At 43.0% G+C, this 27,235-nt stretch overlaps 1 protein-coding gene across 3 annotated transcripts in view; it reads right to left on the bottom strand.

The window, feature by feature from the left end:
* Window positions 1-9,283: 9,283 nt before the first annotated feature.
* Window positions 9,284-27,235, bottom strand: part of STRN3 (striatin 3) — a 94,153-nt gene continuing 76,201 nt past the window's right edge. For all 3 annotated transcript variants that reach the window (XM_039534093.1, XM_039534094.1, XM_039534095.1), the window contains 6 exons: window positions 24,338-24,459; window positions 16,903-17,070; window positions 16,268-16,408; window positions 14,720-14,827; window positions 11,060-11,146; window positions 9,284-10,964 (listed from right to left, as the gene is read on the bottom strand). In XM_039534093.1, the coding sequence (XP_039390027.1) occupies window positions 10,795-10,964; window positions 11,060-11,146; window positions 14,720-14,827; window positions 16,268-16,408; window positions 16,903-17,070; window positions 24,338-24,459 (796 nt within the window). In that variant the 3' untranslated portion in view covers window positions 9,284-10,794. The remainder of the gene's footprint in view (window positions 10,965-11,059; window positions 11,147-14,719; window positions 14,828-16,267; window positions 16,409-16,902; window positions 17,071-24,337; window positions 24,460-27,235) is intronic.

Here is a 27,235-nt window from a genome sequence, read left to right as displayed (position 1 = left end):
TTCTGCAGTTCCTTCCCCTCCGCCTGTAAAAGTCCTGCTTTGGCCAAGGAGGGTAGGAGCGCTGTTGCGACTGCTGGGGCTTGAAGTGCTTCCTTTGGGTTGCTGGGGTTTGCATACCCAGGGACTTCATGGTTGCCCTCGAGTCCTTTAGGCTATGCAGCCTAGAGTCTATCTGTTCCCCAAACAAGCCCACCCTGTCAAAGGGCAGGTTCTGCATTGTCTGTTGAACCTCAAATGGTAGGCCCAAGGCTTATAACCCAGAGGTGTGCCTTATGGCAATTCCTGAGGACAAGGTGCATGCCGCCGAGTCCACAGCATCAGGTAAGGCCTGTAAAGAGGTCCGTGCCACTGCCTTGCCCTCCTCTACTATAGCCCCAAAATCCTCCCTGGACTCAGGTGACACAAGCTCCTTGAACTTGAGCATCTAGTTCCAGTTATATCGACTCAGGATTGCCTGCTGGTTGGCAATCCTGAGCTGGAGCCCCCCTCCCGTGGAATACACCTTGCGGCCAAATAAGTCCAGTCGCTTGGCCTCTTTGGATTTGAGCGCTGGGGCCTGCTGCCCCAGCCTCCCTTTCTTGTTCACAGCTGCAACCATCAGAGAGCTGGGCTGTGGGTGCATGAAGAGATATTCGTACCCCTTCAAGAGCATGAAGTACTTTCTCTCCACACCCTTGACTGTAGGGGGGATGGAGGCCCGAGTCTGCCAGATAGTCTTGGCATTGGCCAGAATAGTTTTGATGAGGAGCAGGGCAACCTACCACCAGGTCCTCTGACTCCACCACCTCCTAAGCCTGCAGGACCATGTTGCGCACCACCCTGTGCAGAAGGTCCTGGTGTCTATGGGAGGTGGCCTGGATATGGAAGTGCCTGAAACGGCCTCGTCTGGGGAGGAGGATGAAAAGGCCAAGGGGGGAATAGGGTCCTCCCGACCCTCCTGTTCACCTCTGGCTCAGGAACTGGGGTTGGATTTGGTTCCGAGGAGGCACGGCGCCTCCTCAGTACCGCCAGGGGTGGGACAACTAGCTGAGGCCTCTGGCACTCTCAGTTCAGAGACGGCTGACCGGAAGTCTTTAGAATGTGCACCCTGGGCCTGGTGATAGGCCCATGGGGTCCAGAATGGCCACTGAGCTGGTCCCTGCCATTGCGCTGGCCATGGCTCTGCCCCCACTTCAGGGCGTTCATGGCCTGACCAGTGCCGGTCCCGCTCTGAGTACCTAGACCCAATCTCTTAGCCCAAGGAACAGGATCAGGACAGTGAGGGCAAGGGTGGGGCCGAGCAGAGCTGAACCAGCGAGCGGTGCCGTGAGGCTGGGGAGCGATGCCGCAACATGGAGTGGTACCGCAACCTGGAGCTACGCAGGGAGGGTGAGTACGCAGGGAGGGTGAGTGGTGCCAGGACCAGTGCTGGGTCTGGAACCTGCTCCTCGAAGGCAACCAGCAAGTGGATTGGCATCATGACCGGGAGTGCTGGCGCAAATTGGACCAGCGCCACGAATATGACCGGTGCCGTGATTACGACCAGCACCACGATGGGGAGAAGTGCCGATGGCTGGACCATTGCTGGTTTGCCTCAAGACAGTGCCAGACACTGTGGTACTGGAGGCTTGGCGCGGATCGTAGGCGACTTCAGTGCTGTCATGGCGATGAGGTCCCTTGCGGCCACAAAGGTCCGGGGTGGATGGCAACTCTACTTCCTCAATGCTGTGGGTTGGGGAGTCCAATGGCACTGGACTTGATGGTCCCCTTTGTGGGGCCAAAGTCTACGGTGCCACTTTCACAGGCTTTAGTCCTGGATGCTCCTCTCTGGGACATGCACCATTGGCTGGCTTCAGGGGGGTGAGTCTCTGGGATGGAGAGCCACTCCTCCCTTGCTTCTGGTGCCACTTCTGCACTGGAGAGTGGGAGCAGTGCTGGGTCTATGCCACCAGTTTTGGTGCCGGGGAGCGGCAGTGCCGCGGGTGTCTACCAGAGTCCATCCACGGTGCCGCTTTCACCACTGCCGCTGGGGCGCTGCACATTGAACTTGGTGCCAGGTCCTGCAGTGCCGAAGGAGACTGAAGTCTAAGTACCACCTCCATAAGGAGCTGCTTAAGGTGAAAGTCATGCTCCTTTTTGGTCCTAGGATGAAACCCCTTGAAAATCCTGCACCTATATGGTTGGTGAACCTCCCCCAGACGCTTCAGACAAGAGTCATGGGGGTTGCCTGTTGGCATGTGCTTGGAGCTGGACTTGCAGGGTTTGAATCCTTGGGACTTGGGCATGAAAGCCCTCTCAAGAAAAAGCAGTTAGGACAGAGGGTAAACCCCTCAGCCCAACTGCTACTAACTACAACAAAAATAAAATGAAAACTAAAGAAAAATTATAACTACTATAAAACAAGCTAGGGAAATGTGGAAAACTTGCTAAGCAAGACCCTACAGTTCCAACGATGGTCACAGTCAGTAAGAAGGAACTGAGGCGGTGCTGGGTCATCAGAGTCATATATTGAGCGCCATAAAGGCGCCACTCCAGGGGGCTCCACAGCTGACCCGACGGGTGCTGTTAGGGGAAAAACTTCCCAAAGGTTGTGCATGTGGCATGTGCACACCTAATTGGAATAGATATGAGCAATCACTCGAAGAATTATAAGTAATCTGGCTGGAGGACAAACCCAGGAAGAAGGAGCATCCTGATTCCCAGAGGAAGCCCTGTAACTCCTGAAGGGTTGCAGCACAAGAAATGGACAAAACGGGCTATAGACAGATAGAGATATTCCCCAGATGCAGCCATAAGGAGGACCCCAGTGGCAGAGACCCCTTCATTTACTCCTCTATTTATTTTTTTTGAACACAGAACCTCTTCTCAGAATATGGAATTATTTTTGTTAAGAATTCAGAAGCAAATTCATTGAGTTAAAGTTAAATTTTAGAAATGGGTCCTTTGATTTTAATAACCGAACACGACCAACTTTTCAAACTTCTAGTATAAATTTGGGCATGGCTACATTCCAAGAATTTACACAAGTCTAACTTTCATTTTTGATACCTCTTCTATTTGTGGCTTTATTCTGTAAATTGTAGCACTCATGAGGCTGTCATTCCAAAGTTGGCACGCTCATACACCACTCTTTCAACTGGAAATATACTTATTTCTTTTCAGTGTCTCCATCTAGACAAAGGAAATTCCTGTTTACATGAGTAAAAACAAGGCAAGCCTGAACTGTTTTAACTCCTGAAGCAAGTGAGGGTAGCCAGTTTCCTTTTTTTTTTTTTGGGGGGGTGGGGGGGAGGCGCGGAAGAAAAAGTGTATTCTTTTTGGACCTGCTTCCACTGAATGCACAGTTTAAAAAAATACTTATATGGTAGGATAGAGAGGGCAGCAGAACAACAGTAACAAGATAGTTCTGAACCCAGACCAGCTGCTTACATTCAAAAAGAACCAGTAAACCAAATTCAGTGATGAATCCTGGTCACATACCACCTGAGGCACATTGCTCATATGCTAAGAAGGAGGAGTGTATGGTGCATGGTAAGTCACGACTGCCAATCAACTCCCCACTGTGGTCAAGGGACAAAGACACCTTTTCTCTTTACACCCAGGCACAATCTGATTGTGGACTCTGAATGTGGGAGGAGTTATATGGCTCTGAAATGGCACTCCTCTCTTTTCTCAGGAGCCTGGGGGTTGACATACTCCTAGTCCAACCAAACTGCCCCTCTGCCAGGGTGAAAGTAACTTAAAGGACTTGCCAGTACTCCGGAATCGGAAGGAGGGATGTGGCCTCCACTGAAAGAGGTGGAGCCTTTAAATCCCCGGGCCCGGGGCTAGGGCTGTGGTAGCAGCACCTGGGAGCCCCAAGCCCTTTAAATCACCCCGAGCTCCCAGCTGCAGAGATGGCTGGGAGCCCTCGGGTTCGGGGGCAATTTAAATGGGGTGATTTAAAGGGCCTGGGGCTCTAGCTGCTGCTACCGCAGCAGAGTCCCGGGCCCTTTAAATTGCTGATGGAGCTCCAGGACTCCTGCAGCCACTACCCTCCAGGGCCCTTTAAATCGTCTCTGGAGCCCTGCTGCTGGAGCCCTGGGGTAGCGGCGGCAGGGCTCCAGTGGCTATTTAAAGGGCCCAGGGTGGTAGAAGCAGCAGGAGCCCCGAACCCTTTCAATAGCCACCAGAGCCCTGCTATCACTACCCCAGGGCTCCAGCAGGCTCCGGGGGCTATTTAAAGGGCCTGGGCCCTTTAAATTATCCTCGGAGCCCTGGGGTAGTGGCAGTGGGGCTCCAGCGGTGATTTAAAGGGCCCGGGGCAGTAGCGGCAGCAGGAGCCCTGGGCCCTTTAAATCACCAACTGAGCCCCACAGCCGCTACCTCATGGCTCTGGCAGCAATTTAAAGGGCCCTGGGCTCCAGCCCTTTAAATTGCTGCCTCAGGAAGCCGGTCCACCCCGGTATGGCGCACCAGCTCTTGCCAGCAGGGGTGGCAAGTTTGTAGAAATTTTGGTGGTGCCCAGAACCTGCCCAAACTCTGCCCCCCCAAACTCCACTCTGGGAGGCAGTTTGGGTGGGGGAGGAGGTCTGGGGTGCAAGCCCTGGGCTGGGGCAGGGGACTAAGGTGCAGGAGGGGTGCAGGCTCTGGGAGGGAGTTTGGGATGGGAGGGTGTGTGGAAGGAGGGGATGCAAGTTCTGGGAGGAAGTTTGGGGATAAGAGGGGGTGTGGAGGGAGGGAGAGCAGGGGTGAGGGCTGTGGGGTGAGGCTGGGGGTGGATTTGGGATGTGGCTGGGGATGAGGGGTTTGGGGTGTGGGAGGGGACTCAGGGCTAAGGCAGAGGGTTGGAGTGCAGGGGGATGAGGGCTTTGGCTGGAGGTGTGGGTTCTGGGGTGGGTCAAGGCTGGGGATGAGTTTGGGGTGCAGGCAGGCTGCCTTGGGACTGGAGCCAGAGAGGAGAACTCCCTCCAGCCCTCTCCCTGCTGGCAGCAGCAAGCTCTGGGGTAGGGACCCCCTTCTTCCCCCCAGCAGCACACTCACTACCCCACTGTCATTGCACGTGCTCCTAGGGCCCCTCTCATGTCAAGGAATCCCCCTTGCCTCCCCTGCGGTGGGTGCCATGCTGGGCGGCTGCCATCACATGTGCGCCTCCTCCCCTGCTGCTGCCCCTCACTAGAGCTGCCCCTTGCCCTGCGTGGGGCAAGAGCAGTGACTGCGGGCAGAGGGGCGGCTGTACTGGTGGAGGGTCCCACTGGAAAATGAAAGGGTTCAAGGGGGAAGGGTAGCCTGCCCTGACAGTAATAGAGTGGGGCACTAGGACCCTGTGGCAGCAGTTAATGCAGGCAGGCAGTATGGAACTGCAGGGGACAGGGAGAGACAAATGCTCTGCTCCGGGATCCAGGGAGGTGCATGGGAGCAGGGGCACACTCAGGGGAGGTGTGGGAGGCAGCAGGTGGGGCCAGGGGGGAGACCCGGCCCCAAACATTCCTGGAGCTGGGCTCCCAGACCCTCAATTTTGCTGGAGCCAGGAGGTGGAGTCTGAGAGGGAGAGAATGTTCCATTTTCTTGCTGGTAGCTATTGCACCTTTTCTTACCGGTCCTCCCTACCGGCTTACTTTCACCTCTGCCGAGATAAGATGGTGTGTGTGTGTGTGTTCATAAAGGGTCCAATCCTGAAATCAAACAAATAAACAAACAAAAACCCCAGAAACTAATGTGAGTTTTGCTGGCATAAAAACTTCAAGATTGAAGACATACTGGATTGTTCATAATAAAATGTTGTAGGGTTTATTATTGCACAAGCATGAAGTTATCAGCAATAGTAAGCAGATTTAGGCATTGTTTAGGTAACTCTGAAGGCCCAAAACAAACAGAGGCAAATAGCTAATCCAATTTTTCTTCCTAAGGAATAATTCTACCAGCTAGATGGCAAGGCAGAGTCAGTTGGTTTTTCTCATTATCTTTCTGATGACTAACCCAGTTTGCAACCAAAGAACGCCAAAATGTTAACAGGCCATTTTCTCAAACAATCCTTCCAATTCACTTTAAATAGTGTGGGCTCCTAGTCAGCAAAGTAAGTTCATATGAAAGAGTCTTGACCCCATACTATAATGGTCTTCAGCACATATCATTAGCCATTGTTTCATTTCAGAGTCACCCAGTGTTATCACCAACAATGCAACTATACAATGTTTCTCTTCCAGGAATTATTTATCATTGACCTTTATTTATCAATACAAAGGAAACTAGTTAAAATTAGTTATAGAAAAATAAGGAAAATTGTAATTGTGGCAAACCACTACTACTGCTGCTGTAAGAGTGAACATTAATAGTGTACACTTCACTTACCTCCTTTCAGCAGATTCTAAAGTGCTGAGGTTAAGGTTAAGCACCGACAGGGAGGTTAAATGACTTCTCCAAGATAACAGATTAACTGTCAGTGTCAGGCATAGCCTTCTGCCCTGGCCATGACTAGACAATACTATTTCCCATATTTTTATATTAGCCAAACTTATTATATAGTTACCTAATTCCCTAACCTCCTTATCAAAAACAGAAATAAAATAATTGAGTGCAAATTGTATCTGAAGGGGTTTGGGTGAAGTCCCCCTTAGGGCCTTTACAGAATCCCGGTAAACAAGGATGAAAGGGTAAAGAGCTATTACTGATTTAAAAATCAGCAATATGAACATTTGCAGATGACAATTACTTAGATTGGGCCAAATGACTACTTTGGGCCACACTGTGGCCAGTGAAGCAAATACCAACCTGATTATGTTTAAAAAATAATCGGAACTATTCACATACATTATCATCTGTGTGGTCTGAGTTAGCTGTAACTTCAAGAATAGATAGTTTCATCTCAGGGAAGTACACTCTGTGCATCAATAGTAGAGGATACAGAATATGGAAAATATACCTCCATTCATCCCCATCTTGAAGGCAGGGTTAATTGTAATCACCTTGTCTCAGCTCTTCCTTGTCTCTGTTTCTGCTATCCAATTTGCTATGTGCAGCTATGATAGATAGGGGTCTTTGATGAGAGTAAAAAATTGAATATTTATTGTGAAAAGAAAAGACGAGTAAGACAATATGATAGAGTAGTTCATATTTTCACAGGATGTATCACATATTACTAGAGAAAGATTGTCCAATGAACTTCATCTCCAGTTCACTATCAAATGGACTATCTCCCTTCCAAATTGGAAACACTTAACATTCCTATTAAACTACATAGATTGTTTATATGGGAAGTATTTATTTTTAGCTGCCTTTTATGTGATGCAGCAGCTGAAAATAAGGAAGGCAACCAACATTATGTGACCAGACAGCTCTCCATGGACTTCAGTTTAGGAACCAACTGCTGTTAGAGAAGTACTTAAAACAAATGGGTAGGCCAAGACAGCACTATGAATTTTGAAGTAAACAGATCTACAGTGAATAAAGGAGTACTTTCTACACAGCATATCATTAGCCTATGGAATTGCATGTGCCACAAAGTATTACTGAGGAAAATAAATAAAAATATTAAAAAAGATAAGCTTCAAAAGATCCAAAAACAGGTATTTTGTAAGAACACTACATGTTCGCCAATGAGGAAAAAATTAAAAGGGCAGTCAATCCCCACACCTCATTTAAGAGGGTTCCTATAATGAGTAGCAAGGTGGGGAGTGATCCTGCAACACACAGGTATGCTGAGAGAATGACAATAGATGAAACAAGAGCAGAAAGACATCTGATTTCAGAAATGCCAGCAAGTCAGTCCTTATAGTACACCCATTTCAAACCGGAGAGATTTATTTTAGATTTTGTTTTTAATTAGTGTCTACTGCAGCACACAGTGTCAACTTGTTCCATCGACAATGCCATAAACTGTTCTGTAATTTAAATAAACTGACAGCATTTTTAATGTTAGGCACTGCAATGAATTAAATAACACAGTCTATACTAGAGGTAAGGTCAGTATTCAGTGGAGCCAAGATGCATCACTTGGTCCAACATAACATTAAGACACTAAAAACACCATAACAACAGGATTCAACTTAAGAAAAAACAGTTTTTTTTTACCATTTCAATTTTAATACAATTAAAGAAAATGAGGTAAATGTTTATGAATGGCAATGTTTAATAAACAATCACATTTCATTTAAGCATTAAAATGCAGCAGTCTAGAAAAGCTGCCAGAAACAACGCTCAGCTTCAGAAAAGGTGATCATGAAATTACTTCCAATAAAATTCAAACCACACTCTCGTCTGTTGATTAGTTGAACACTTGACTGAAATGAACAAAAAAAGTGCAAATTAGCTAATATATAAAAAAAAAAAGAAACGTAGTGTCCTAACAAGAAGTTACTGAAAGGCTCACCTTGATGGTAATGGGCAAAAGTTCTCCAATTTCTACACAATATAACTTACTGCACCATATTGCTTCTAAAAACAAAATTAATTTCAGAATGATTACTGTTTTATGCCTCCCATGGGCACATCAGTTCTCTTTTGTTTTTCATCCAATTTGCTTGACTTGAGATGCAGAGATTTACCTTCTCATTGCTAAATTGGATGGATCACATGCAACTACAGATATCACCACTTATAAGAACGTTTTCCAAGGCCTCAAAGCATATTTATATCTGGGCAAAGGATAATTATTACAAAGAAAGTTACAGACCACAATGCAATATTCATTTTTAATTTCCACTCAGCTAACACGTTTTCAGCAAACCGAGTCAACATGCAAATTGGCTCAATGCCAGCTTTAGTCTGCTTTTAACAGAAGCAGACTCTTCACTTGCAGTGCATCCTCCCTCACTGGAGGATCCCAAAGAACTTTATAAAGGTGAATAGACCTCATTCTACAGACAGTGAAATGAAACAGTGGCACAAAAATTTAGCTTATTCATCATGAGTCAGTTGACAGAGTTGGAAATAAAACCTGGGTATCTATTCAACCCCAATCCCATGTTCATACCATTTCATCTCTTGAAATAACTGAAAAGCATGATGATTACAATTCCAAAAATGCTCTAAAAATGACTGAGTCATTTTCAACTTATTCTCAGACAGAAAAGCTATCAATTAAAAATGCAGTACGAGTTTCACTCTTTGGAAACATGTTCTTATATGCAGTGTTGCAGCTGGTAACTAAAAAAAATTGTTTATATCCCAACAAATACTACCAGTTTTCAAAAACAATGCAGTTTATTTAAACAGCACAAAAAGACGTAATTTCACTAAAATTTAGACATTTCTTAATTTAGTAACCTTCAGAATAAAATGTCACCTTTAAACTGTGCAACACAAAATAATGTAGCCAATAGTAACATACAGGTACACCATTTAATATTTATTATATGCATTTTATATACATTATTTTTCAACTGTTGTACTTTTGCTACGTGGTACAATCTTAAAAATTTGCTGATTCATAGTTTGTAAAACAGAAACCTTACAAAACTCATCAAAACCCGCAAACTGATCAGAAAAGTTTTGTGGAAGACTAGAAAAAATACTTTGTCTTAATCATGCATTACACAAACAAAATCTTTAGTTACACCATAAACTGAAGCACATTTGAAAAAAATAAAAGCAGGGAATAACTAGTCCAAACACAGCAGATTTATGAATCTTGATTCAACTACTGTACTCTATTTGAAACGCAAATAAACATTTTTCACTCCAAAAGTTCTGAAACAAGATTGTTTTTTCTGGAATCAACTTCACTCCAGATACTTAACCAGAAAAAAAACCTTGGTTTGTAACTTTAAAAACTATGAAATGTCCCATTTTTAGTCTATTTTAGACTGTTCAAAGAGTGCCATAATAGATATACAGGGCCCTTTAATACACTACATAAAAGGATATAAAGACCAACAAAAAGTGAAATAAATAACAATAGGCCATTAGCAAGATGGGTAATCCTTGATAAATAAACTTGTAAATACAGTAAGATGTACAAAATATCACATAGTGATAGGATGCCAAGATTAATTTTTTTAAGAGTTCACTGGGAGGGTATTACAACCCCTCTGTGTTTCATTTAAACATACTTCTTTACAGTCCTTTATATTTATGAAGACAGTTATGCGATGATGATGAATTAGCATCCTTAATGAAAGGACTTAGCTGAGCTGTGTTAGGCAAAAGAAGGGAAGATTGTGGTTACACGGCAGCGGGTCAGTGAGATCTCTGTGTTTTAGGGTTCTATAATGCAGAAAAATCATCATCAATACAATCTTGAGCACTGTTGTGACAGGCTAAATATATAAAAAGACTTATAAAAACTAGAATTTTATTCAAACATTTTGTGCAACTAATGCTAAAATATTTTAAGTTAAATTTCCTTTTCTTTAAAGCAAAATAAAAGTTTAAAAGGGGATCTGTGGCATTCAACTGATAAACAGAAGATCACTAAGAGATGAAAAGAAAGCTACTCTTGGAGCTCACTTCCCCCCACAAGAGCACCACATTCCTAACCCTAAGGCAGCACACAGAGTCCAAAATAAAAGTCTTTTGTAAGATCAGACTCCACGTTTGCTTAAAGACACCTAAAGAACAGACATATGCTCAGTTCATATTCAGTCCAGGCTACAAATACTGGTTTTCTTCTTTTTTTTTTTTCAAAAAAATACAGTAAATTACAGTTAAATTAGCAAGATGACATTATTCAAGATGCGGTGACTTTTCACCAACTTAAACCTGCCCCACATACAGCCTTCGCCCAGGTAGATCAGATGTAGTGTCCTATTGGTAGCCGTTTCATTGATGGCAGTGATGCATTCCCTCTTTTTTTGTCCAAGCAGACCTGCTATTATGGTGCAGGTTTGTTTTGTTGTGTCACACAAATACTTTGGCAAGGGCATCAGCTCCTGCACTGGCAATGTATGCTTTTGATGGATGAAAAGCTACGTCATAAATTGACTCATCCAACTTTTTCCTATGGGCTGTTATTTCTTGTACACAAGTCTTGCTGTCTAAATTCCATAATCTAATGGAACAGTCATGGCCTGTGTTAAAAAGAAAGATACAAAAAGTTAGGTTTTCATATCCTTTAAATTTTATTAAAGCAAAATTGTGGACAATACATACAATTAAAACTTACTTCCAGACATCAGATAGATTCCATTGGGATCTACTGCTAGACTTGTGACAGCATCCAAGTGAGCAACCATAGAATGGATCATTTTACCTAAAACCAAAATAAAGCATCAATTCCCGGGAAGTGTCGTAATATTTTTTGACAGAATTATATTAAGGAATCAATTTAATATGAGGTAGCACACAACAATATAGATTTAAATTAAATGTTGGAATCATACTGGAATTGACATTCATTTATATAGCTTTAAACTCTATTAATTTTTAACTACATGAAAGATGCTTCATGGCCTATATAGAGCACGGTGGTGGTCTGAGGTGACTTTCAGGTAGGCATATTCACAGTACAGACACCATATGTTTAGCACCTTCGCTGGCAATCATAACAAGACCACCAAAGACTAAGTGGCTATGGTGACAACTGTTACCCGTGTATTGCCCAATGTCCACAAGTCATCACTGAGGCCCATTGAAGGGCAGGATAAGGAATATTGAGGAATTTCAGTTTCAATGTCATCACCGTGACCTTTCATGACCACGACTTGTATATATGCATGTGCGCTAGAATTAAATAACTTTCGTTGTGACTGCAACTGCTGCAAAACAAATGCACAAGATGTAATTAGAGGTGGTTCAAATTTTTCACAAATGAGAACATTCTAGTAAAAACACAAGGAAAACCGAGGGGCATTATTCTAGGTTTCTAGCTTCCAATTGAAGGCAAGCTCTGGGGAACCAGCTCTGGGAATTTCGAAGGCATAAGGGGCTGGTTTTCTTTTGGGAATGTTTTGATTTGGTTTATAATTTTTTTTTGGTGGTTATATATACATATGTTTGGGAAATGGGAATAAGAGGAAGGCAATGCACCACTCTTCTGTTTTTAAAATGATGGTAAAGATATCAAAGTTTGGTATAGCCATTTGGAATATGTTTATTTAAACCCAAATAAATACATCCTTACATATACATTAAGTATTGTAAATATGCAGTGTACGATGTGGAAGAGCAGACAGATGCTCTAAAGCAGCGGTCCCCAACCTTTTTGGCACCAGGGACTGGTTTCGTAGAAAAAAAATTTCCGCGGACCTGCCCCCTATCTGACTCCCCCCCACTTCCTGCCCCCCTGACTGCCCGCCCCCCTCAGAATCCCCGACCCATCCTGCTCCTTGTCCCCTCACCATACCCCAGAGACCCCCACCACCACTCCCTGTCCCCTGACTGCCCCAACCCCTATACCCCACCCGCTGAGTCCTGACAGACCCCCAAACACCCACAATCCAACCCCATTCCCTGCCCCTGACCGCCCCCCCAACCTCTGCCCCCTCTCTGTGCCCTGACTGTCCCCAGGACTCCCTGCCCCTTAGCCAACCCCCCTGATCCCAGCCTCTTACCCCCGGCTCCCTCCTCACCTGGAGCCTCAGCACCTCGCCCGACAGCTGAAGCGTGTCTCCGCCGGGGCCTGAGGTCCATCCCGCTCAGAGCCGCGTGGTGAGGGGGCGGGGCTGGGAGCTCCACGCCGAGCGGAGGCAGCTGAGCTCAGCCCGGAGCTCGCAGCCCCACCCCCTCACCACACGGCTCTGAGGAGGCGGGGCTCAGGGGCCCCGCCGGAGACATGCCGCTTGATGTGCTAGGGGTCGGTTCGCGGCCCGGTTCCTAACAGGCCGCGGACCGGTACCGGTCCGCGGCCCGGGGGTTGGGGACCCCTGCTCTAAAGAACAGAAAGCTAGTACTCTAATAAACTCAGACTCATTAGACTAATGTCAGAAGAGACCATCATGATCATCTAGTAGTCTGACCTCCTGTACATCACAGGCCACAGAACTTCACCCACTCACTCCTACGATAGGCCTGTAACCTCTGGCTGAGTTACTAAAGTTCTCAAATCTTGATGAGGAGATTTTAAGTTAGAGTATCCACCATTTAGTCTAGTTCAAACAAGTAAGTGACCCATGCCCCAAACTGGAGAGAAAGGCAAAAAAAACCCCACAGTCTCTACCAATCTGACCCAGGGAACAACTCCTTCCTGACCCCAAATATGGCGAACAGTTAGACACTGAGCATGTGGGGGAGACAGTGATTTTCAATCTTTTTGTTGTAGTATAGGAACAACTTGTGACATACCCTAGCACAGTTGCTGTGTCTACATTTTTCTATCCATTCTCTCATCTCATCCCCTTTTCTAGAGCTTACAGCTTGTAAAACAGATACGCCATTTTAAGTCTAAAATGGGCCTCTAGCAGCCCCAATCACAACTCCTTGGCCACAATAAATTACTTCTTGTTCCAACAGGTCTGTAGGTAATGACCTTGATCTTTAACAGGAGAGAAACAGAGGACATGTTTAATTTTTGGGAAGAGGCAGGGTCCGGGAAAGAATAAGGCCAGGGGAATGAGGAAGCACTCGATACGGTAGTACTTAGCAATGATGGAGAGGACCTATTATCCATGGTACTCAAAGCCTATCAGGGTCAAAGGGAAAATATTCTCTCACTACCTCAGATGTAGCTTCCTAACACGATCCTGGGCTCTCTACTGCATTTCAGCCATACTTGTAAAGAGTTTGGGTAGATCTAGGCTGATATCTACTGGTTTATGAAAGGAGAAGTTACTTTATTGACATTTGGATTTGTGATAATATTTAACAAGGGAAATTTTTGGCCAAGAAAGACTGGCTTTTAGAAGCAGCTGCCAAGATTCAGTGAAAGAAAATAGAGCACTAACTGGGAAGCTAGTACAGAAAGGGAATTCATCATATCCCCCCAGAACAAAGAAAAAACAGCCTTCCCCTGATGACTTAGTACAGGCAGTCACTGGATAAAATGATAGGTCCCATGTAAATAACTGAGAGAGACTAACTGTTCTTTCACACAATTACAGAATTGCTGACAAGCCCATGGGAATCTTGGGTCATGTTGTTCAGGCCTATCTGCAAGGAGAGCTGCCTCGCTCTGTTGTAAGCTGAAGCAAGGTCAGAAGCCCCAAGAGAGAAATGTAAGGGGACTGACCAGGACACAGGAGTGGCTAATCTGGAAGCTAACTGGCTTGTGTATGGAAAAAAAAGACCCCAGGCTTCCCTCCATTCCCGAGCAGCCGTGGCGCTCTGGGCCATGCTCCGCCCCAGAGCCTTCCCCAACCTCCACCACCTGAGCAGCAGCAATGCCCTGGGGCCCCTTAGAGCACCTATTATCTAGTCAGGGGTATTTATAGTATAAGTCATGGACAGGTCACGGGCCGTGAATTTTTTTATTTATTGCCCGAGACCTGTCCATGACTTTTATTAAAAATACCCATGACTAAATCTTAGCCTTATGGATGATTATCCAGATATTTTGAATTGAGAACTAATCCTTTAACAAGGCCTCAGATGATTTTCAGTCAGTTATGGATTTACAACAAGATATGACTAAAATGCAAAATGTGATATTTCACTTATATCAAAGTAAGTATAGGCAGGGTTATCTGATTAAGGTTATGAAGATAATATTGGAAAAGTTATATATTTTCCTACTGTAAGGGGAATGTCTCTTTTATACTAACATGTAACAGTGGAACAACAAATTTATGCTATGATCTGCAACAAGTTGTGTGGCAGGATCCTCCCATATCCACCCAGATTTATTTTAAACATTACTCAGCTTAATGCACTAGGTTTTTAGTATCCTTACCCGTTTTATTGTCAAAAAACTTGATGTGTCTATCTTCATGAGCTGTAATTGTTACAGGAAGTGTAGGATGACTTACTACCCTGTTAATATGATTATTTGACTGCAATCCTGAAAAGATAGAAAGTTATAGGTAAAATATTTGATGGATAAATAGTAAAAATGCAGTCAGCAAGTAATAATATTGCCCAAGAAAACACCATATTTTAAAATAACCAGTGAATTAATAGCGTATTGGATGGAACTTCAAGTGTCAGGAAAATTGAGACATTTTAGAATAAAATATGTAATGGAAGAGAAATACATGTGACGTGCTCTGGCTTTACAGGGCAGGGACTAATCCACATGTACTCTAATCAGTGTGTTATGAAGATAAAAATTGTGTGATTGGGCTATATGTATGAAAGATACTTTAGAGAGAGGGTGAACAGATTAGGTTTGTATTTCATGGTAGTAGTAATGGGAGGCGGGGAGGGGTGTCACAAAAAAGATAAGCTGACTCCTCACCTACTAACTAGATTCTCTTTTCCTATGCACTACACAAATGTCTTATTTCTACTTAAATTACTTAATGATACATACAATGTCTTTAAAATAGTCTCTCCTATATCTTGGTGTATCATTTGCCTTGTGAAAGGATACTTCGCTGGAGTTTTGGGTTTCCCTTTCGATGTTTAGCTATTTAAGTTTTTATCCTTAACCAAAGAGATATGTTCCTCCCTTTACATGGGCGTCTATCTTAGTATCAAGGCCAATATAACATAGACTATGATTCTCTATAGTTTCTTTCATAATCTAGCTGTCTCAGGGTGCTTAATACTAGCCATTAAATACTATCGGGGTAAAGACTAGACAAACTGAGCTGTTACATATGAAGCAGTACGTTGCCCTCCTACAATACTAGATTTTCAACTTTATTTTACTGAGAAGGGGTTTAAATGCCGGCACCTACAACAGGGCAACACTGATGTTATACTGCACTCAGCACTGGATCTGATCCTGGTGTTCAACCTCCCGGTCCAGAAGACAGAGAGAGTCAGCAATTAAGACATACTGATTCTACACTTTCTCTTTTGCGTTAGAACCATAATGCCTGCACTTAACATATTCATGCATATGCCTATGTAGTTAGAATTCTGTTCCTTCATATTTAGTTCAGGGAAATGGTTCTTGAAAAACTAGTTAAATTTTTTGGTTTTTGGCAAGGTTCTGTCACTTTCAGCATCTCTGTAACCCTTTCTGAATTATCGTCATCCTTATCCTTCAGATCATTCCAGATTCTCTCAAACTTTTTTTTTTTAAAACACAAAGATGAAAACATTTCCCTTTGCCAAGGAAGTTACTTTTCCTCATTTACTCCCCTATTTCTATGATTTGACATCTCCACATGACAATCAAAGAATAAGAAAAAGTCAGAATAGAATTAAAATGTGAATTTGTGCAATACAGAAAAAGAGGAATAAAGCTCTTGTAGCTCACCATACACTGAAGCTTTTGAAAGAGCACACATCTAAGCTGCATGAGACACAAAATTAATTCATATTAACTTACCAGAGTCTATCTGTGATGAGAGTATTACCAGTGATTGGGATGTTTCTAAATCATAAATGACTGTGCTGCCAGTGCTAAAAGATGTGACCATATGAGCAGGATCACAACCTATAAAATCAACCGATGTAGGTATTCCGTGTTCTAAGGAGAAAAGAAAAAAAAAGATTAGATGGAGAAATAAAACCCTTAAGATATCTTATAGGCTTAAAAAGGTTTAAATGATCTTTCCTATTTTTCTTTCACAGTAATTACCAAAGAAACTCCTTTTAGAGTTTTTACAAAATGCTGTAAAAAGACATAAAGCAGCTACCTTAATTATCAGCAATAATAATAATCAGCAATTTTAAAAAGTAAGATTGCCAAAACCAGCTAAGATTTGTGCAGAACTCATTCCACTTAAAGAGCTAGCATCTGAAGAGGAAGGATGAATGGCTGTAGAAAGGAGTGAAGGCTTCACTTAAGAGGTTCATCACAGCTGCATTTCCTTGGAGCTCCGGAAGTTTTCCTTTAGTCCTAGAAATACTGCAAGTTGATACTTGGTTTGGGCAAACTGAGGAAACAAACTTATCTCCTTCCCATCACACAAATTTTTAAACAAAAATGCCTTTTTAAAAAAACGCAAACATCATACTCACCCTTTTCTCCATTGTAAGTGCAAATGCAGGGCAATTTTTCTGGTGGATTCCATAATCTAATAGTGCCATCTGCTGAGCAAGATAGTAAATGATTCTTTATACCACTATAAGCAAGACCCCAGACTGCATCTGTATGAGCAATTAATGTGCCAGCTAGAACGTTTGGCTCTGGAAAGGAAAAAAAATTCCAAAGTTATAAGTTAAAGCTTTTTACTGAAGATGAGAAATACTAAAAAACTTTTTACCTAGGTACAAAATAATTCCTAAGGTAAACTCAAAAACCACAAAGTGTCTCCAAAGCAGACACTTGTAATTTTACACATTGTGTGTGTTAATTTAGTTGTCAGTCAGTAGATGAGGTTGGAAACCTAATTTCAATCTCTATGTTCTATAAAATAAAATGGGCTAGTACAAAGAATATTTTAGATAAATCAATGTAAATGTTTTCACGCAATAATATGCTTTACTGGAAGCAAATTAATAATCATCATTTTCATAACACCTATAATAATAATATATGATTCACCTTCTGAAATGCCAGAAGTCTAAATAATAAGATGGGTGAACTAGAGTGCCTTGTGATAAAGGAGGATATCGATATAATAGGCACCACAGAAACCTGGTGGACTGAGAGCAATCAATGGGACACAATCATTCCGGGGTACAAAATATATCGGAAGGACAGAACAGGTCGTGCAGGGGAAGGAATGGCACTATATGTGAAAGAAAGTGTAGATTCAAATGAAGTAAAAATCTTAAGCGAATCCACATGTTCCATAGAATCTCTATGGATAGAAATTTCATGCTCTAGTAAAAATATAACATTAGGGATCTATTATCGACCACCTAACCAGGACAGTAATTGTGATGATGAAATGCTAAGGGAAATTAGAGAGGCTATCAAAATTAAGAACCCAATAATAGTGGGGGATTTCAATTATCCCCATATTGACAGGGAACATTTCACTTCAGGACGAAATGCAGAGATAAAATTTCTCAATACTTTAAATGACTGCTTCATGGAGCAGCTAGTACGGGAACCCACAAGGGGAGAGGCAACTCTAGATTTAATCCTGAGTGGAGCGCAGGTTCTGGTCCAAGAGGTAACTATAGCAAGACCGCTTGGAAATAGTGGCCATAATACAATAGCATTCAACATCCCTGTGGTGGGAAGAACACCTCAACTGCCCAACACTGTGGCATTTAATTTCAAAAGGGGGAACTATACAAAAATGAGGGGGTTAGTTAGACAAAAGTTAAAAGGTACAGTGACTAAAGTGAAATCCCTGCAAGTTGCATGGGCCCTTTTTAAAGACACCATAATAGAGGCCCAACTTCAATGTATACCCCAAATTAAGAAACACAGTAAAAGAACTAAAAAAGAGCCACCGTGGCTTAACCATGTAAAAGAAGCAGTGAGATAAAAAGACTTCCTTTAAAAGGTGAAAGTCAAATCCTAGTGAGGCAAATAGAAAGGAGCACAAACACTGCCAACTTAAGTGCAAGAGTGTAATAAGAAAAGCCAAAGAGGAGTTTGAAGAACGGCTAGCCAAAAACTCTAAAGGTAATAACAAAATGTTTTTTAAGTACATCAGAAGCAGGAAGCCTGCTAAACAACCAGTGGGGCCCCTTGACGATCAAAATACAAAAGGAGCGCTTAAAGACGATAAAGTCATTGCGGACAAACTAAATGGATTCTTTGCTTCAGTCGTCACGGCTGAGGATGTTAGGGAGATTCCCAAACTTGAGCTGGCTTTTGAAGGTGACAAATCTGAGGAACTGTCACAGATTGAAGTGTCACTAGAGGAGGTTTTGGAATTAATTGATAAACTCAACATTAACAAGTCACCGGGACCAAATGGCATTCACCCAAGAGTTCTGAAAGAACTCAAATGTAAAGTTGCGGAACTATTAACTAAGGTTTGTAACCTGTCCTTTAAATCGGCTTCGGTACCCAATGACTGGAAGTTAGCTAATGTAACGCCAATATTTAAAAAGGGCTCTAGGGGTGATCCCGGCAATTACAGACCGGTAAGTATAATGTCGGTACCGGGCAAATTAGTTGAAACAATAGTTAAAATTGTCAGACACATAGAAAAACATAAACTGTTGAGCAACAGTCAACATGGTTTCTGTAAAGGGAAATCATGTCTTACTAATCTATTAGAGTTCTTTGAAGGGGTCAACAAACATGTGGACAAGGGGGATCCGGTGGACAGTGTACTTAGATTTCCAGAAAGCCTTTGACAAGGTCCCTCACCAAAGGCTCTTACGTAAATTAAGTTGTCATGGGATAAAGGGGAAGGTCCTTTCATGGATTGAGAACTGGTTAAAGGACAGGGAACAAAGGGTAGGAATTAATGGCAAATTCTCAGAATGGAGAGGTGTAACTAGTGGTGTTCCCCAAGGGTCAGTCCTAGGACCAATCCTATTCAATTTATTCATAAATGATCTGGAGAAAGGGGTAAACAGTGAGGTGGCAAAGTTTGCAGATGATACTAAACTACTCAAGATAGTTAAGACCAAAGCAGATTGTGAAGAACTTCAAAAAGATCTCACAAAACTAAGTGATTGGGCAACAAAATGGCAAATGAAATTTAATGTGGATAAATGTAAAGTAATGCACATTGGAAAAAATAACCTCAACTATACATACAACATGATGGGGGCTAATTTAGCTACAATGAGTCAGGAAAAAGATCTTGGCGTCATCGTGGATAGTTCTCTGAAGATGTCCACGCAGTGTGCAGAGGCGGTCAAAAAAGCAAACAGGATGTTAGGAATCGTTAAAAAGGGGATAGAAAATAAGACTGAGAATATATTATTGCCCTTATATAAATCCATGGTACGCCCACATCTCGAATACTGTGTACAGATGTGGTCTCCTCACCTCAAAAAAGATATTCTAGCACTAGAAAAGGTTCAGAAAAGGGCAACTAAAATGATTAGGGGTTTGGAGAGGGTCCCATACGAGGAAAGATTAAAGAGGCTAGGACTCTTCAGCTTGGAAAAGAGAAGACTAAGGGGGGATATGATAGAGGTATATAAAATCATGAGTGATGTTGAGAAAGTGGATAAGGAAAAGTTATTTACTTATTCCCATAATACAAGAACTAGGGGTCACCAAATGAAATTAATAGGCAGCAGGTTTAAAACAAATAAAAGGAAGTTCTTCTTCACGCAGCGCACAGTCAACTTGTGGAACTCCTTACCTGAGGAGGTTGTGAAGGCTAGGACTATAACAATGTTTAAAAGGGGACTGGATAAATTCATGGTGGCTAAGTCCATAAATGGCTATTAGCTAGGATGGGTAAGAATGGTGTCCCTAGCCTCTGTTCATCAGAGGATGGAGATGGATGGCAGGAGAGAGATCATTTGATCATTGCCTGTTAGGTTCACTCCCTCTGGGGCACCTGGCATTGGCCACTGACGGTAGACAGATACTGGGCTAGATGGACCTTTGGTCTGACCCAGTACGGCCATTCTTATGTTCTTATGTAACTCTGATGTACAGAAAGAATTACTATTTTAATAATAGTTCCATAGTTACCATACTATTTTAATAATAGTTCCATAGAGCCAACCAGATGATAAGTTAGGTAGCAGTTACTCATTGATCTGGATTGCAGGCACTTCCATCTTTAATCAATAGTATAATATAAATTAATTTCCATGGCTGAAGGCACCTCAGCTGTTCGCCATGACAAATGAGTAAAATGGAATTAAATGGATATAAGTAAGGCAATTTTTCTTTAAGACAACAGAAGGGGCTGGCCAGACACAGCCTGATGCTCTTCTCTGCTCCTGTGATGTTTCAAAGGGATGTCCAGTTATAGGGAGCAGAGAAGCTGAAATGGGCCTTGTTTGTAGCTGGGAGAGAGGGAGAAGAAAAGACCCGAGCTCTAGCAGCTTCTTTTACCAGGCTCTCCCTTTTCACAAACCTGACAGCTCTAGGCTTCTCGTGTAGAAGGGTATTTATCCCCAGTGCCAACCTCCTCACCAAAAAAATGACATGAAAGAGCTCTTGGAGGCTTCCTTTCTGCTTTGGGGTGAGTGGCTCCAGGAAAATATATCCTTTCTTCCTCTTCCCCTCCTTCTCCAATATACTTTTAAACTTCCTTCATATCAGATTTGGGCATGACCTGCCCTATGGCATTATTTATTTATGAGGGAGCAGAAAAGGACAGGGAGGGAAGGAACAAAGTGAGTGGCATGGATACAGTAATCTTTTAATGAAAGGTTCCAGAGTGGTAGCTGTGTTAGTCTGTATCAGCAAAAACAAGTAGTCCTTGTGGCACTTTATAGACTAACAAATTTATTTGGACATAAGCTTTCATAGGCTAGAACCCACTTCATCAGATGCATGGAGTGGAAAATACAGGAGCAGGTATAAATACATGAAAGGATGGGGGTTGTCTTACCAAGTGTGAGGTCAGTCTAACAAGACAATTCAATTAACAGCAAGATACCAAGGGAAGAAAAATAACTTTTGAAGTGGTAATGAGAGTAGCCCATTTCAGACAGTTGACAAGAAGGTATGAGTAACAGTGGGGGGAAGTTATTTTTCCTCCCTTGGTGGTACCACAAGGACTCCTCGTTCTTTTAATGAAAAATGTAATTCAGAAAGAAGCTAGAAATATCTAACAAAACCTGCCTCTCCAGCTGGCATTCTTCTGACAAGCCTTAAGAAAAATTCACTCAGGGTTCCCAAAACAATGCTTCCATCCTAAATATGGGGCTGCTCACAGATGGACCCAGTTTTTTTCTGACCCTACGCCAGTTAGGCTTGAGGAGTCTTCATTAAGGGAGTGCCAGATCTTGCAGTCAGATGTTCAATAGATACCAATGATTCACGCATACACAGTACCAACAATGGAATGTCAGCATGCGCCTGTAGAGGTGATTCCAATACATCTGATGGTACCATGGATGAGGAAGCTGAAGAAATTGGTATTGATCTTGTAGCTGTAGAACTTGGATCCCTTCACCTGCCCTGGGCAGGGGCTGCTCAGGCCCTCCACCCAGGGTAGGTGGAGGGTCCGCTGCGGCTCCCCACAGCTCCCAGCGCGTCTCCCCCTGACCCGGCTTGGAGCTGCAGCCCGGCCATGGTAAGAGATGGGCAGACAGCTCTGAGCAGGGATTTGGAGCAGTCCCCGGGCAGGTCCACAGGTCTACCTCCACTCAGGCCAGCATGGAGCGCAGCTGGGGAGCCGCGGTGGACCTTCCATCTGCCCGCGGTGCGGGGGGGGGGGGGGGGTTAGAGCAGCCCCAGCCTTGTCCCCACCCCCAAAGCTACCTGCCTGGCCGAGGGTAGGTGGAGGGTCCACGACTCTGCTGGGCTCCCCACAGCTGCCTGCGGGTCTCCCTGACCAGGCACCAGCAGAGATAGTTATCAGAGAATGAGGCATCCCCCCTGCTGAGATCCTTGGATAGAAAGTGCTATAGAAACACAGAACTTTTAAAACTGTTTTCTAAGTTCTACTGAACTGTCATTAAAATTATCCAGTGTTCATAAAGATATTAAGTTGGACATTAAAATACATACCATTTTGATGAACAAGCATTTAAAATTATCTTAAGAGTGACTTTGGAATAGGAGTGATTTTAAATATCAGATATTGAAGATATTAATTAGTTCAAGATAGTGGTACTGTTTTCAGTGTGTAAAATCTACACAGATCATGTGTAAGATGATAAAAAGCTTTTAACACCACCACCACAAAAGAAACAAAACCAAAAAAATTAAAGGCACATTTCCTGTGACTGGAAGGAAGAAAGAAAGGTAAATATATCTTTATGTACACTTGATAATTTTCATGACAGTTCAGTAGAACTTAGAAAACAGTTTTAAAAGTTCTGTGTTTCTATACCACTTTCTATCCAAGGATCTCAAATCACTACACAAAAAGTGAGCAAGAATTACCCTGATTTTACAGGTGGAAAACTAAGGCACATATATTAAGCACTTGTCTCACAAAGGGTTTGGCTACACTTGCAGCTGTACAGCGCTGGGAGTTAAAGCTGTCTTTGTACAGCAGTGTAGGGAAAGCGCTGCAGTGTGGCCACACTGACAGCTACCAGCGCTGCAGTGTGGCCACATTTGCAGCCGTGTTGGGAGTGGTGCATTATGGGCAGCTATCCCAGCGTTCAAGTGACTGCAACGTGCTTTTCAAAAGAGGGGGGTGGGGTGGAGTGTGACAGGGAGCGTGGGGGGGAGGGAGAGAGTGGATTTTTGGAGCCGACACTGTGTCAGCTCCCTGCCTTGCAAATTCCGACCACTTCCCCCACCGCTCATTCACTCTTGAATGCAAATAGCCTTCAGACCAGATAAGCAGCTGCTCCGACGGACTCCCTTCCCCCCCCCTCACCCCCCACCATGCTGTTTCTCTCCTCAAACAAACACTAGCTGTGGACATTCATCCCCCTGCCTGCCTCATTCACAGCTAACAGTAGCTGTGTTTGTTTTTTAGATAAGCAGCTCCGGGAGCCCCGAGTTCACAACATAACAAAGAGGCATCACAACAAAACAAAGAGAGTTCTTTAGTTAAAAGCATTATGGGAAAATTCCAGAGGTCAGTTACAGCGTAATCACTGTTTACACTGGCACTCCAGCACTGCAGCACCAGCACGGCAGTCGTTATTCCCCAGGCCGAAGTGGAGTACAGCCAGCGCTGTAGCCAGGGAGATACAGCGCTGTATGTGCCTTGCCAGTGTGGACGGGGAGTAAGTTGCAGCGCTGTAAAGCCACTACCAGCGCTGCAACTCTCCAGTGTAGCCAAGGCCTCAGAAAGCCCATCAATAGCTTTAGAACAAAAATAAGCTACAATATCTGTACTGGAAGAAAGGGTATAAGCCTCTTTATCTGGGGAACTAAAAGTTATCAGAGAATGAGATAAAATACTTTGTCATACTTATACATTTGATGTACAACATGCACATATCCCACCTTCAGAATACACAACACAAATGATATATCTATACTGTAATCACAGTACAAGTGCAGCTCAAGTAGACATACCTGAGCTAGCTTTAATCTACTTAACTTGGGTACCAGAACAGTGAAGCTACAGCAGTGTGCGCGTCAGCACAGGCTACACAAGCCCACTCAGAACCCAGGGGAATTACTTGTCAGGCTAGCCCACACAGAAGTGTGAGCCACTACAGCTTCCCTGCTCCAGTACCCAAGATACCTGAGCCAGTTGTAATCTAGCTATGTTTACTTGAGCTGCAATCACACCCTGTGACTGCAATACAGACATACCCAAAAGCACATTAATAAAGATTTGTTTGTAGTAATTCAGATAACCTGTGACTTGTTTTTTAATAAAAGCTCTTCATGAGCTTTCAGAACCACTTTAGAATCAAACAATAATAGTATTAAAAGTCTCATCAAAGTCTATATGCTGACAATCTTTCATTCCCAGAAGACACTTACCATATGTATCATAAGGATCCACATTAGGGCTAGGCATATTCCACCACTGGATGGTTGCATCAATGCCACCACTAAAACACTGTTCTCCGTTAGAACTAATTGCCAATGACAATACAGGTCCACTGTTAAAAGAAAAAAAAATTTTTACTACTGGCTAAAGTACAGAGCAGAAATGAAAATTGTAAAAGCATGTGTTTATAAAACACAAGACAACTGAAAACCATTGCATTCATCTGCAAAGTTTAATTTCTAATGAAATAGTAAAATGATTCTATTAAGATGTTTCCTTTGCAACTTTATTAATGGTGCTTGAAACCAATGGCATAAAAACCTCACACTCCACAGAAATAATCTTACCTACAAATATTTCTATTAAGATTTAATGTATTACATAAAATTCTAGGGAAATAGAGTGGTTGAAGCTGGTGAAGAGAGCTAATAACTGATGACATCAAGAAAGCTGCAATGTTAATGTCTATTTTGCTTCAGCCTTCATTAAAAAGGTTAAGGGTGACCAGATACTCAATTAACAACAACAAAGGGGAAGGAATGAAAGCCGAAAGAGGGAAACAGGTTAAAGATTATTTAGATAAGTTAGATGTATACAAGTCGACAGGGTCAGATGAAATTCATCCTCTGGTACTTAAGGAACTAGGCTAATGCAATCTTGGAATTGTTAGCAATTATCTTCAAGAACTTGTGGAAGGTAGGTGAGCTCCCAGAGGATTGCAGAAGGGCAAGCATAATACCAATCTTTTAAAAAGAGAAACAAAGAGGACCCAGGGAATTACTGACCAGTCAGCCTAACTTCAATACCTGGTAAAATACTGGAACAAATTAAACAATCAATTTGCAAGCTCTCAAAGGAGCTTATAAGAAATAGCCAGGATGGATTTGTCAAGAATAAACCATGCTAAACCAACCTAATTTCCTTCTCTGACAGGGTTACTGCCCTGGCAGAAAGGGGAACAGTAGATGTGACAGATCTTAATTTAAGTGAGACTTTCGACACCATTCCAAATGACATTCTAATAAGCAAACTAAGGAAATGTGGTCTAGATTAAATTACTATAAGGTAGGTGGCACAACTGGTTGAAATGCATACTACAAAACAGGGAATAACTGGCTAGTTGGTAGTACTTCTGAAAATAATCTGGGGGTTACAGAGAATCACAAACTGTCAACAACAATGTGATGCAGTTGCAAAAAAAGGCTAATATTATTTTGGGGTGCTTTAACAGGTGCGTCATTCATGAGACACAGGAGATAACTGTTCCCCCCCTCTACTTGGCAGTGGTGAGCCCTCGGCTGGCATACTGTGTCCAGTTTTGGGAACTACACTTTAGGAAAGATGTGGACAAACTGGTGAGAGTCCAGGGGAGAGTAACAAATGATAAAAGGTTTAGAAAACCTGACCGATGAGAAAAAGTTAAAAAAAAACTGGGCATGTTTAAGTCGTGAGAAAAGAAGACTGAGGAGGGACTTGATAACAGTCTTCAAATATGTTAAAGTCTGTTATAAAGAAGATGGTGATAAATTGTGCTCCATATCCATTGAAGGCAGGACAACTAGTAATGGATGTAATCTGCAGCAAAGGAGATTTAGGTTAGATATTAGAAAACACTTTCAAATAATAAAGGTAGTTAAGTTCTGGAATAGGCTTCTAAAGGAGATTGGAATCCCCATCATTGGAGGTTTTCAAGAACAGGCTGGACAAACACCTATCAAGGATGATCTAGGTTTACTTGGTGCTGCCTCAGCTCAGGGGGCTGGACTATATTACTTTCACAGGTGCCTTCCAGCCCTTCAATTCTGTGATCCTATGAGGGAAAATGTTGGCTGCCATCACCACACAGACCAGGGACACTGGGAAGCTTCACTTCATTTCTTGGCACAGTCCCCACCTGTCTCCCATAATATTGGGGGAAGAATCAACTTCATCTATTACAATCCTTCCAGGGCCAGGAAAGGGGGGAAAGGCGGCAGGGCCCTGCCTGCACACTGTGGCAAGAAATGAAGACAGGAGCAGGGAGCTGGGCCAGCCCCACAGGACAGGAGCCACCACTGTGGGATGAGTGCGAGGTGGACTTGCTCTGTAACATGCTCCCTCCCCCCGGGGACAGAATGCGACCCTCCTACATGGTCCCCCCCCATTTTCAAAAAGTGTGTCCATGATTTCACACACCATTTCCTCCTAAACCCATGATTTCTACTACAAAAAAATCATACATCATGACTTTTCTGTGACTTTTGATTAAAAAAAAAATGCTATAACAAATCTGAAGCCCTACACAAAGTCTCTAGATTATTTCAGACACAGAAATGCTGCAGGACCCAGACACAAATGTAGTTTCACTTTTAATTTTGGATTATCTTGTCCATCAGTTTAGGCAATAACCTTTATAATAGTGCAATAGGTTTACTGCATTTACTGTTTTGAGATAGGAGAGACTGGGGATAAACAACATTGAAAAAGAAAGAAGTCTACATCCATTACACCACTTTTGAAGAGTAACTGACTGTCATAAAATAATAAAAATCAAAAAATCCACAAGCTATCTAGAAATACCCCCAATTTTTTTCTCCTTTAAAAAACCAAACCAAAACAAAAAACACAGAACAGGTAATACACTGGAAACAATGACAACTATCCATAACAGTATGCCATCTACCTTTCTGTACAGATATTCAGGGGTTCCCAAACTTCACTAAACCACGAGCCCCTTCTTACAACAAAAATTACTACGCGACCCCAGATGGGGGGACCGAAGCCTGAGCCGAAGCCGTGGGGCTTTGGCTCTGGACCCCAGCAAGTCTAACGCCAGCCCTGGCAACCCCATTAAAATGGGATTGCGACCTGCTTTGGGGTCCCGACCTACAGTTTGAGAACTGCTGAGA

The sequence above is a fragment of the Mauremys reevesii genome, linkage group 4, assembly GCF_016161935.1.
Source record: "Mauremys reevesii isolate NIE-2019 linkage group 4, ASM1616193v1, whole genome shotgun sequence".
NCBI classification, from domain to species: Eukaryota; Metazoa; Chordata; order Testudines; family Geoemydidae; genus Mauremys; species Mauremys reevesii.
Note: the sequence above shows the minus strand (reverse complement) of the source record. Positions and strands in the feature narration are given on the sequence as shown.